Here is a 12,902-nt window from a genome sequence, read left to right as displayed (position 1 = left end):
TACTAAATACAAACCAAACTGAAATATAATATATATCAAATCTGCTTTGAACCATTACACACAAAATATATTAGACCTCAGAGATCAAATTCATTTTAAAATTACGTAATAATTATTTTAAAAAATTAAATTTCGTGATGTACAAAAAAACATAAGTTTTATATAAAATTTTGTGTTACAATAAAAAGACACAACTCGCGATTGCAAAATGTTATTTTTACATACGAAAGACAGTTTTGATATTGTTCTTTAAACACAAAATTGAATATACAAACTCGATACTACGTAAAACTAAATAATATAGAATACATTTTAAAAATAAAACCCGTGCGGGTGTGCATATGTTTATATAATATATAAATATATTATGTTACACATATTTTCATATAAATAATATTCCAATGTAAGTTTTGTATGATAAATGTTGAAAATACAAAATATATAGCACTATATATTTTAAATAATATAGAAAAAATTACTTTACGTTATCATAAAATTTAAAAATCAAATTTAGTAATTAAATACATTGCTTATTTAAACACATTAGTACACATTGTTATTTATCAAAATTTTATATTAATACACATTTCGATCATGTATAACATTTAGTAAAAACAAAGATAAAAAAAAAAAATTGACTCCCGCTCGGTCGAGCGGGTCATGATCTAGTATTCAATTAAATTTGGTAACTACAACTTGGACGTGGCCTGTCTGTTTCCCAATGAAAAAGCCGTCGACAGTTGCTTATCGAACCATTATATGGTTCTTGTATTCTCAAGTTGAAGCAATTTTAGTCTATACTAATAATTTACAAAAGTAATGTAAATTAATGAGCCACCAAATTAGTCCAATCATGTAAGGCAAACTAATCTCTTCTCTCCTCTAATTCGATTTTTCCGCGGGAAAAGCAAACAAAATTTTCGGTAAATTTGCAGCATTTTTTTGCAGCATTCTGATGAATGTTTTCTTTCAGAAAGTCAAACATTATTTGACGACAGATCACAAAAAACCGACCTTTTTTAATTTTCCACCATTAGTATTGAATTTATATCTCTTTTCCTTGTGAAGCGTTTTAAATGATAGAAAAGTGGAGTTCGTACATGGCGGGCCAGACAAAGTCAATGCCGGCTTCTTCTTCTTCTTTCCCATTTGTTCCTCTTCTATATTTAAGTCTCAACTGATTATAATCTCACAACTAAAGAAGAAGCAAGAAAGATACTAATTAATGGAGAGCAACGGCGATAATAACAAGAGAGTTAATAAGATGATACAATCATCATCTTCCTTCAGGCTTCGAAGCCCAAGCCTTAACGCTCTTCGTCTCCAACGCATCTTCGACTTATTCGACAAAAACGGCGACGGTTTCATCACCGCCGACGAGCTTAGCCAAGCTCTCTCCCGTCTCGGCCTCGACGCCGATCTCTCCGACCTCTTATCAACCGTCGATTCCTACATCCAGCCCGGTAACGCCGGTCTCGACTTCAACGACTTCTCCTCCCTCCACAAGACCCTCGACGACTCCTTCTTCGGCTGTGTTGCGGGAGACAACGACGACGATCCTTCCTCCGACGAGTCTGATCTCGCGGAGGCGTTTAAGGTGTTCGACGAGAACGGCGACGGGTTTATATCGGCTAGGGAGTTGCAGGCGGTTCTGAAGAAGCTCGGGTTGCCTGAAGGTGGAGAGATGGAGAGAGTGGAGAAGATGATCGTCTCCGTTGACCGGAATAAGGATGGTCGCGTTGACTTTCTCGAGTTCAAGAACATGATGCGCGCCGTCGTCATGCCTTCTTCTTGATTTCATTATAAACATTCCGACAAGATATTTTCCGACAAGATTATTAATTAATTACTTTTATTTTCAACTGAAATCTCTATGTAATACTTTTTCCGTTTCTAAATAGATGATGTTTTAGAGAGTTTTTGATGTTTCAAAATAGTTGATGTTTTAGTATATCAATGTACTTTTTAACTTTATTACAGACTGTGTAACCAATGATAAAATGTATTTTATTTTGTGATTGGTTGAACAATTTTTAATTTATATTTTAATGATACTTTTTAGATTAAAAAACAAATTTCTTAATAATCGTGCACAATCTTAAAACTTCATATATTTTGAAACAGATTTTGAAACAGAGGGAGTATAATTTGAATTTGAATATTAGTTTGTTTATACATAATGTTTTTTTTTCTTATTATTACACAAACACACACACTCATTGGTCGTTAATACAGAGCTCTGAACTCAAAAGCAGAGAAGATATGTACAATGGAAGCAATCGTTACTTGGCGAATCTTTTGCGTCTTTGTAAAGATCAAAAGTGTAAACTTTCCGGGAAAATCGTTCACGGGTCCGTCCTTCGGACTGGATTTTCCAGCGATACTTATCTCTGCAATCGCTTGTTAGATTTATATTGCAGCTGCGGTGATGTTGGTTACGCGCGTAAGGTGTTCTACGAAATGCCTGTGAGAGATGTTTACTCGTGGAATGCTTTCTTGACGTTTAGTTGTAAAGCTGGGAATTTGAAGGAAGCTAGTGAGGTGTTCGAAGCAATGCCTGAGAGAGATGTGGTGTCGTGGAATAACATGATTAGTGTATTGGTGCGGAAAGGTTTAGAGGAGGAAGCATTGGTTGTTTATGAGAAGATGGTTTCTCAAGGGTTTTTGCCTTCTCGTTTCACGCTGGCTAGCGTTTTGAGCGCGTGTAGCAAGCTTTTGGATGGTGTTACCGGTATGAGATGTCATGGGATTGCGGTTAAGATTGGTCTTGATGATAACATTTTTGTTGGGAATGCGTTGTTGTCTATGTATGCTAAGTGTGGGCTTATGGTTGATCATGGTGTTAGGGTCTTTGAATGTCTCTCTGAGCCTAATGAGGTCTCTTTTACAGCTGTGATCAACGGGTTAGCTCGGGAAAATAATGTTTTGGAGGCAGTTCACATGTTCAGATCGATGTGCGAGAAAGGTGTTAGGGTTGATCCTGTTTGCTTATCTAATATTCTCAGCTTCTCTGCTCCAAGAGAAGGATGTGATAGCTCAAATGAAATATATCGCAATGTGCTGGGGAAACAGATCCATAGTCTCATGTTGAGACTTGGGTTCGGAGGAGATCTTCATCTGAACAACTCTCTGCTCGAAACTTATGTAAAGAACGGAGACATGAATAGCGCAGAGGTTATTTTTGCTGAGATGCCTGAAGTGAATGTTGTCTCTTGGAACATTATGATAGCTGGGTTTGGTCGGGACTATCAAAGTGACAAATCGATTGAGTATCTGAAGAGAATGAGAGAGTCTGGTTTCGAACCGAACGAAGTTACATGCACTTCTGTTCTTGGAGCTTGCTTTCGTTCAGGGGATGTTGAAACCGGTAGGAGAATATTCAGTAGCATGCCGCACCCTAGTGTTACCGCGTGGAATGCTTTGCTCTCTGGCTATTCCAAGTATGAACACTATGAGGAAGCAATAAACCAGTTCAGAGAAATGCAGCTTCAGCATCTGAAACCTGATAGAACAACTTTGAGTGTGATACTAAGCTCATGCGCAAGATTGAGATTTCTGGAGGGAGGGAAACAGATCCACGGTGTAGCGATAAGGACCAATATTTCTAGGAACAGTCACATAGTTAGTGGTCTTATTGCAGTGTACTCGGAATGTGAGAAGATAGAGATCTCTGAACATATCTTTGATGAGTGTACAACAGAAGTAGATATCGCTTGTTGGAACTCCATGATGGCAGGTCTCTGTCGCAACTCGCTTGACACAAAAGCTTTAGTGCTCTTCAGAAGAATGCTTCAGACTGGTGTGTTGTTTCCTAATGAAACCTCATACGCTACTGTATTAGGTAGCTGTACGAGATTATGTAGCTTGTTCCATGGAAGACAGTTTCATGGACAGGTGGTGAGGAGAGGATATGCAAGTGATTCGTTTGTTGAAATCGCTCTTGCGGATATGTATTGTAAGTGCGGTGAAATAGATTCGGCTCGAGAGTTGTTTGATACCGTGTTGGTTAAAAACATAGTTCTTTGGAACGAGATGATACACGGGTATGCTCATAACGGTCGAGGTGATGAAGCTGTTGGTCTCTACAGAGAGATGGTTTCAAGGGGAGAGAAGCCGGACCGGATAACTTTTGTCTCTGTGTTGACTGCTTGTAGCCACTCAGGACTGGTGGATACCGGGCTTGAGATACTCGGTTCGATGCAGAGAGATCATGGTATTGAACCGGAGCTGGATCATTACATCTGTATGGTTGATTGTCTTGGAAGAGCTGGCCGGCTTGAAGATGCAGAGGCGTTTGCAGAAGCTACACCATACAAAAACAGCTCTGTTTTGTGGGAGATTCTGCTTAGTTCATGTAGAGTCCATGGTGATGTGAGCTTAGCTAGACGAATCGCAGAGAAACTCAAAACTCTGGATCCTCAGAACTCAGCAGCATATGTTCTGCTAAGCAACACATACACTTCTGTGAGACAGTGGGATGAAGCTGCAGCTCTTCAAGGATTGATGAACAAGAACAGAGTATATAAGACTCCAGGTCATAGCTGGATCACAGAGAACAATAATAGCTTGTAAAGGTAAACACAATGTAGATTAAAGATTGTACCATCACATTAATTATTAAATCGTTCAAGAAATTTGGATGATATTGAATACTCTGAAAGCTCTCAACTTCTGGACACTCACTCCAGGTTATTTAGTATTACTCAAAGGAATTGCTCTCAAACCAAGAAAGACCAAGGATTCAATAGAATTTGAAAGAAGTGACCATATAGATGGACATAACAAGAAGTCAAAAGAATCACCAAGGTATCTCCTGGCCATCCCATGCGAAGAACTTGCCGTTGTCTTGTTTCTTTGCATTGGTGATGATGTGCAATAGTTTCTGAACAGAGTACTCTTTTGTGAAAAGCTTACCTTCAGGAACATTCCTTTGGAACGGTCGAGAGAGATCAGTGTCTACCGTGCCTGGATGCAGTAGAATGCATACCACAGGATCCTTCCTCCTACCCAACTCAACCGATACATTCTTCGTCACTGCATAAACAACAGTTGGGAATAGAAATCAGTAGTGTTGTTTTCTCAGTTCATACCAATAAGATCAAGACTTTCCCAAATAACAATATGTAGTACATTGGTTGAGTGCGGTTTTTGAAGCCCTGTAAGAGTGCCAACCACCAAGTTTGTTATCTCCAATGGATCCAACTCGTGCGCTTAAATTGGCTACAACAGCAACTTCCCTCTCGGTTCCATTTCCTCCACCAGCCTTAAGCAGTGGCCACATATGCTATAACAGCGCCAAGACAAAAAATCTTATGTGATTCATTGATCTCATGTGCTATCAAACTATTTCTCACTCTGTTTTGCATTAAAATAGCAACTCTTGTGGCACAATCAGACAACTCCTTTACAAAATCAAAGAGAACTTGGAGTGTTTACCTTCATTACTAGAATTGGACCAACCGCATTAACCTCATATGCAAGCATCAATGATGATTTCTCAACCTTGTTCAATGTTGTTTCTGTACTTTAATCAAAAGAAAAATATTAAAACACATTTCTTTTTTCGCAGGCTTCACTGGTTACTCATGAAACTAACGTCTCTTGATTAGTAATTAAATGAAAGACGACTACTCTCATACCTGGCTGCAATACACCAGGAATTGAGAGTATGCCAGTGGCATTTATAAGCAAGTTGAGAGAACCATATCTTTCTCTTACAGATTCCGCTGATTCCTAATTAAACCGACAAGAACATGTAGTAGCAGATTTTACACCACAAGCGAGTCGCAAAATTCACTCTGGGGACAGATTTAAAGGAAGAGACAACAACCTCAATGGTAGTTTCATCTGTAACATCAAGTTTTTGTATGAAAAGCCTCTCAGAAAAGCTGTTCTTGAGATTAACGAGGTCTGTTGCTTCTTTTGGATTCCGACAAGTGGCAACAACATGTCCTTTCTTACTATTCTCTAGCAACTGCCTTACCTACAAAAAACGTGAAATCCTTGGCTTAAACAGACAGGTTTGGATCTAAGTCTGATCTCAGCTGAATAAAAGTTAAAAGATTCAAGAAGCTCACAAACTCGAGGCCGATGCCTCTGGAAGCTCCTTGGACCATGGAAACTCCACCTTCCCAATTGGGTAAGGAAGAAGATGATGATGACGTGGCGAAACCAGCTACACTCATCCTCCTCACAGCTGCCAACGACGGCGAAACAAGCCACGCGCCACCTGTCTTCATCAGAGTGTTCATTGTGAAAGAGTAGCGCGTTGGATGCTATCTTTCGGATGTGTGTGATTTAAGATAAAAAGGATGGATCATAAAGGCAACCACTTTTCATCGCCATTGACACGGAAACTTAACTGCCATTTCCACAAAGGTGGGGATAAAAATCCAAATTTTATTCCAATTTCAGACAGACCAATATTTTTTAATTTACAGAGTCTAAAATTTAGAAATCTAAAATAGCAGAAATAATTGAGCTTTTGTTCAGTGATATGGTAAGTTAGTAGTTAGTACTAACAATGGGTTATTAATACTTAAAAGCCATTTTATGTGAAAAAATGAGTATCACTTTTTGTATAAACTTCCTTACACGCACTCTTCGATAGAACCTTCAGACCTTTGTAGAGACTCCCAAGCTTCACTGCATCACCCTTCCACCCCACCAACGTGTAGACTCTTCTCCCAAGCTTCAGCAACCAGTATGATGAACCAAAAAAACAACACTTTCATGACATCGATTCATGAGAAAATTTTCCAAAACGTTCATGGTTGGGCTCGGCAAAGCGTACCCAAGAAACATTGAACTCAAAGTAATACCAACGCACAGAAGACTTTATGCAGTTGTTCGGAAAAAGCAGCTCCTCTTAGTCACAAGTGCAGCTGAGTGATCTCTTTCAGTCTCTTAAACGTTAGTTAATCAAGTATTCTGCAACCTTTTGCTCTTAGTTTTGACTCGAGACCGAAAAACTTGATCCCTGAAAGCACCAAATCAGCTGTTTTCTTCTTTGTCTGCTCAACCAACATTTCATCATAGACTACCATTTCAGCCTCTGTCATCACCTTGCGCCTTTTCAGCTCCGCAAAGACTTCTCTTGCTGCTTTTATTGTTCCATGCTTAGACATACCAGAGATAATCGCGCAGTATATAACTTCACTGATACAGACACCTTCCTGGTTCATCTCATCAAGGACTTCCATAACCTTCTCCGCGCTACTCGTTTTGCATACATGACAGACAGTCAGAGCGTACTTAAACTCCATAGGACCACTCTCAACGTTTCCCAGGCATTCACGAACTAATAACATCACAGCATCAATTTCTCCAATTTGACTGAGCCCTCTAGCAAGAGACAGATAAGCAGCTATGGAAGGAACACACGACATCTCGGTGATTTTTTCATGATATAAACAAGCCTCCTGGACTTCCCCTTTCTCAACAGAACATCTAATTGCAATACTGTACGATGATGAATCTGGTTCAAACCCAAAATCCTTCATTTCAGATAAAAGTGATAAGGACTTTTCAATATTTCCCATCTTGTAAAGAGCTTCCATGAGATTGTTGTACACAAAGACACTGACATGACCTTTAGTTTTTAGCACATCAAAGACATCTAAAGCCATCGTTCTCTTTTCTTTGTCAGCACACAACAAATTAAAAAACTGTGAAAGGTAATCTGCTATAGGGTATCCCATTTCCCCAATCCGTTCTAGCAAATCCGAAAAATCACTCAGTCTCTTCAACACCACAAATGAAACCATAATAGGACTCAGAGTCTCAAAATCTGGCTCCAGTTCTTCATCAAGTGCAACTAGGAAGAGCTTATACGCTTTATCAACCTGATTCACAGTACACAACCCTTTAATAACTGCATTGTAAATCCCAAGATCAGCAATATACCCAGAACCCACCAGATCCTCCCACAGATCACAAGCACACCTAACCTTCCCATCCGCTACAAACCCTTCAATCAAAACCCTGTAGATATCCCTATCAATCAAAATCTCCTTCTCCTTCATCTCCACAAAAAACTCATACCCTCTCTCAACTCTACCGTCTTTACACAATCCCAAAACGAGCGTTCCATACGCCATCACATCCGGTTTCACCTCGTCGCGTTTCATCTCCTCCCAAACCCGTAGACTCCCATCCAAATTCCCTTCGGAAACCAACGTCTTGATCATCGCCGTGTAAGCAAACACATCAGGCTTACACAAATTCTCCCTCATCCTCTGCAGAATCTCTAACATCTCCTCCATCCTACCAGCTTTACACAATCCTTTAACCAAGACCATGAAAGTAGTCCTTTCCTCAACCAAACCGTCCTCTTTAAAATCACCATAAACAGCTAAACCTAAATCAAAGTAACCACATTTCATAAGAGCATCCATTATCCTATTGTACAAGAACACGCTAGGCTTGAATCCAAACTTCTTCATCTTCTCGTACACGTAATAAACCCTTAACCCCCTCCTGTTATCCGCGTGCATCCTGATCAGGATCTCGAACTGTTTCTCCGACGGAGGCCTCCCTTGAGAATCCATCAGCTCCGGCAGCTGATCCGCCGCGCGGAAGTTTCCGGTTCGGTTGAGGCAATACGCGAAGGCGTTGTACGACGCGAAGTCGTGCCTGTACCCTTTCTGCTTCCCGGCCCAGTGGAAGAACTTCGCCGCGACGGCGGCGTCGTTCCCCGCTTTCAGAACCTCGGCGACGGTGCTCGGCGTGACGCGGCGGAGCTTGTTCAGCTCCGAGACGACGGAGGGGCCCCAGTGGTTTCGGTTCTTGCGGAAGGCGTCGAGGACGAATCGCGCGATCGGGGATAGACGCTCGGAGGCGGCGGAGATGGTTGCGGAAGGAGGAGGCGGCGGAGAGGGTTGGGCGCGGGATTGCGGGTCCCATTTGCGGAGATCGAAGGGGGTTCGGTTGGCGACGGGGTTCGGTTGTGATTTGGGCGGGTCTCTGGAGAGGTATTGGCGGTTGGAGAAGAGAGAGCCGTGGACGACGGGACGGTTACGGGAAGGTTTACGGTGGCCGTGGAAGAAGTTGGGTTTAAGTGGTTTCTCGGGGAGATTTGGAGGTTTTGGTAATTTCATAGCGTTTTTTTCTTTGCTTACTCTTCCTTCCACTTCTCCCTCGGGTAAACTCGAGTTAATGTGTTAAATGCTCTATACGACGTCGTGTGAATTTCACTGTAGCTTAAGTGGGCTGTGGTTTGGATTTGTAAATGGGCTGAAACCAACAAAAGAGGGCATTTTAAAAGATTTGAACAAAAGAGTGCATTTTAAAAGAGTGCATTTTAAACCCAAAATATTAGTTTTCATGCTGAAAAGAGATGTAATACCCCGATTTTCTAAAATAATATAATAAATAATAATCTCATAAAAGTCTCCATTTATTACTTCTCAAAAGTCAAACTCAACACCATAATCCAATAATAGCATAAATAAAATAAATCCGGAAAATATCGATAAAAGCATAAAACCGAAGTCTGAAAATAAGAATAAAACTCCCAAAGCACCAATCCGAAAGCAATCACTCCTGTCTGCCAGGCTCACCTGAAAGAGAAAAGAAAGAGGGATGAGCAACAGGGGAGTCACTCAGTGAGGTATGGGATGCTAACCCGCAAACCACAGACTCAGCACATAGCACTACGACTATGTAAGAGTAGCTCTAGCATGAACAGACAAGATGCCTAGCACATCACACAAAACAAACAATACGCTGATGGTACATAGCTAGTCCACACACCCTGCGTTCTCCTCATACGGATATACGATATCATAATATGCGTCGATAGTCCAGACATCTCTGGACCCCCGCACTCCACCAATATGCGTCGATATGCAAACGTCTCTGCACCCCGCACCACACAATATACGTCGCTAGCTCAGACGTCTCTGGGCCCCCGTACTCATCCACTATGCGTCGCTAGCTCAGATGTCTCTGTGCCCCCGCACTCTATACGTCGCTAGCTCAGATTTCTCTGGGCCCCCGTACTCATATGCGTCGCTAGCCCAAATCACTCTGGGCCCCCGCACTCACCACATAGTCCTTACTAGATATATACATATATATAACAGTCTTTAACATCAATCATTTCACACAATCGTTGAATCCTCTATTATCCTATTTCCAGTTTAACAATCAAATTAATAATAAGCAACCAAGACTTTCAAACATACTCGATTCACAAAGACGGATCATGTTTCGAAACTAGACTTTCAATAATAATAGTACTAAACTAGCTCAGGATTTAACGGAATAGCCCTCACCTTAGCAACTGACCGGAAAAAACAACGGAAGTGATCAACTGAAGTCAACTGCAACACGAGGATTAACGACTTAGGCTCAGAGTCGCAGGAAAATAAAGTTTCCAAAAATAGGAACTTTCCTAAAATAGAAACTTTCCCAAAATAGAAACTTTCCTAAAATAGAAATTTCCTAAAAATGGCGGATTCCCTAAAATAGAATTCTCTGAATAGATTCCTATAACTAGAAAATATGGAAGCGGCATACTTACTAGAAAACCCCACCGGAAGCTCGCCCAGAAATCCCGCTGGAAGCTCGCCGGAAATCTCACCGGAAAAATTGACTAGTGACTGGTCGTTGAATAATTCAACAGTTTGTCATGCGCAAAGAATACTTTGACTTGATGAAAAAAAGAGAAGAGAAGGAGTCTCTTATATAGGAGGAGGGAAGAGAGGTGAGAAGCTCAAACTTCCAATGTGGGACAAAAAGAATAGAAAGGGTTTTGGGTTTTAATTAAAAAAAAACAAATGGGCCACTGCCATGGATCAGGGTCGTTACAATTCTCCCCCACTTAAGAAGAATTCGTCCTCGAATTCCAAAGAGATGAAGAAAGAACGTCCACAGCTTCGAAGAAAAGAAAGATACAAGGTAATAGACGATGGAAACGAAAGAAACTTGGTATTCACCTGCATAAGAAAAGAAAACCAGAATCTCTAACGACTAACCGAATGATGCTCGGCAGAAGGGTGCATTTTTTTTAAAAAAAACTCCCAATCCCAAAACATTAAAAAATCACTGAAATCCGAGTCCCATAAATCGCCGTCCCGGGTCAGAGCCGGGACGGAACCCCGCTCTGATACCAAATTGTAATACCCCGATTTTCTAAAATAATATAATAAATAATAATCTCATAAAAGTCTCCATTTATTACTTCTCAAAAGTCAAACTCAACACCATAATCCAATAATAGCATAAATAAAATAAATCCGGAAAATATCGATAAAAGCATAAAACCGAAGTCTGAAAATAAGAATAAAACTCCCAAAGCACCAATCCGAAAGCAATCACTCCTGTCTGCCAGGCTCACCTGAAAGAGAAAAGAAAGAGGGATGAGCAACAGGGGAGTCACTCAGTGAGGTATGGGATGCTAACCCGCAAACCACAGACTCAGCACATAGCACTACGACTATGTAAGAGTAGCTCTAGCATGAACAGACAAGATGCCTAGCACATCACACAAAACAAACAATACGCTGATGGTACATAGCTAGTCCACACACCCTGCGTTCTCCTCATACGGATATACGATATCATAATATGCGTCGATAGTCCAGACATCTCTGGACCCCCGCACTCCACCAATATGCGTCGATATGCAAACGTCTCTGCACCCCGCACCACACAATATACGTCGCTAGCTCAGACGTCTCTGGGCCCCCGTACTCATCCACTATGCGTCGCTAGCTCAGATGTCTCTGTGCCCCCGCACTCTATACGTCGCTAGCTCAGATTTCTCTGGGCCCCCGTACTCATATGCGTCGCTAGCCCAAATCACTCTGGGCCCCCGCACTCACCACATAGTCCTTACTAGATATATACATATATATAACAGTCTTTAACATCAATCATTTCACACAATCGTTGAATCCTCTATTATCCTATTTCCAGTTTAACAATCAAATTAATAATAAGCAACCAAGACTTTCAAACATACTCGATTCACAAAGACGGATCATGTTTCGAAACTAGACTTTCAATAATAATAGTACTAAACTAGCTCAGGATTTAACGGAATAGCCCTCACCTTAGCAACTGACCGGAAAAAACAACGGAAGTGATCAACTGAAGTCAACTGCAACACGAGGATTAACGACTTAGGCTCAGAGTCGCAGGAAAATAAAGTTTCCAAAAATAGGAACTTTCCTAAAATAGAAACTTTCCCAAAATAGAAACTTTCCTAAAATAGAAATTTCCTAAAAATGGCGGATTCCCTAAAATAGAATTCTCTGAATAGATTCCTATAACTAGAAAATATGGAAGCGGCATACTTACTAGAAAACCCCACCGGAAGCTCGCCCAGAAATCCCGCTGGAAGCTCGCCGGAAATCTCACCGGAAAAATTGACTAGTGACTGGTCGTTGAATAATTCAACAGTTTGTCATGCGCAAAGAATACTTTGACTTGATGAAAAAAAGAGAAGAGAAGGAGTCTCTTATATAGGAGGAGGGAAGAGAGGTGAGAAGCTCAAACTTCCAATGTGGGACAAAAAGAATAGAAAGGGTTTTGGGTTTTAATTAAAAAAAAACAAATGGGCCACTGCCATGGATCAGGGTCGTTACAAGAGAGTTCAGTTGCATTAAAGGAACCATAGAGGCTGCCAAAGATTTAGAAGCTACGCTATCAAGGAGTCAGAGAGTTGTAGGTGACCAGGGACCAAACGACCTAAAGAGTTCACCAGTTGATTTCTGATATCAGGGTTAGGCGAGGCATCGTGTAGATTTCCTTTGCTATCCAGTCTCCTTGTTTGCTTTGAAACTATGCCATAATAATGAGGGAAAACTGACGTATATTTTTAACTGGGAAATAAAAAGAAAGTGAACCAAAGTTAGGTAGCCTAAGGAAACTTAATTTGTAATTAGTTTCAACAA

At 40.8% G+C, this 12,902-nt stretch overlaps 4 protein-coding genes and 1 long non-coding RNA gene across 5 annotated transcripts; 2 read left to right on the top strand and 3 right to left on the bottom strand.

Moving 5' to 3' along the window:
- Nucleotides 1-1,104: 1,104 nt before the first annotated feature.
- LOC108842729 (calcium-binding protein CML42) lies at nt 1,105-2,018 on the top strand. The gene has a single exon (XM_018615728.2). The coding sequence runs from the start codon at nt 1,226-1,228 to the stop codon at nt 1,793-1,795; it is 570 nt and encodes a 189-aa protein (XP_018471230.1). The 5' UTR covers nt 1,105-1,225; the 3' UTR covers nt 1,796-2,018.
- A 115-nt stretch (nt 2,019-2,133) lies between these two features.
- LOC108842724 (pentatricopeptide repeat-containing protein At4g20770) lies at nt 2,134-4,652 on the top strand. The gene has a single exon (XM_018615723.2). It carries the CDS (start codon nt 2,263-2,265, stop codon nt 4,570-4,572), a length of 2,310 nt encoding a protein of 769 aa, XP_018471225.1. The 5' UTR covers nt 2,134-2,262; the 3' UTR covers nt 4,573-4,652.
- LOC108842728 (uncharacterized) lies at nt 4,587-6,406 on the bottom strand. The gene is made up of 6 exons (XM_018615727.2): nt 6,078-6,406; nt 5,831-5,983; nt 5,640-5,733; nt 5,437-5,519; nt 5,131-5,284; nt 4,587-5,034 (listed from the first exon to the last, which is right to left on the bottom strand). The coding sequence occupies exons 1-6, from the start codon at nt 6,249-6,251 to the stop codon at nt 4,799-4,801; spliced, it is 894 nt and encodes a 297-aa protein (XP_018471229.1). The 5' UTR covers nt 6,252-6,406; the 3' UTR covers nt 4,587-4,798.
- Nucleotides 6,407-6,711: 305 nt separating this feature from the next.
- Nucleotides 6,712-9,135, bottom strand: LOC108842725 (pentatricopeptide repeat-containing protein At4g20740). The gene has a single exon (XM_018615724.2). It carries the CDS (start codon nt 9,096-9,098, stop codon nt 6,918-6,920), a length of 2,181 nt encoding a protein of 726 aa, XP_018471226.1. The 5' UTR covers nt 9,099-9,135; the 3' UTR covers nt 6,712-6,917.
- Nucleotides 9,136-9,376: 241 nt separating this feature from the next.
- On the bottom strand, nt 9,377-12,586 carry LOC130508184 (uncharacterized). The gene is made up of 2 exons (XR_008942758.1): nt 12,307-12,586; nt 9,377-12,106 (listed from the first exon to the last, which is right to left on the bottom strand). It is a non-coding gene; the product is annotated as an uncharacterized LOC130508184 (long non-coding RNA).
- Between the last annotated feature and the right edge of the window lie 316 nt (nt 12,587-12,902).

Source organism: Raphanus sativus, chromosome 2, assembly GCF_000801105.2.
Source record: "Raphanus sativus cultivar WK10039 chromosome 2, ASM80110v3, whole genome shotgun sequence".
NCBI classification, from domain to species: domain Eukaryota; kingdom Viridiplantae; phylum Streptophyta; class Magnoliopsida; order Brassicales; family Brassicaceae; genus Raphanus; species Raphanus sativus.
Note: the sequence above shows the minus strand (reverse complement) of the source record. Positions and strands in the feature narration are given on the sequence as shown.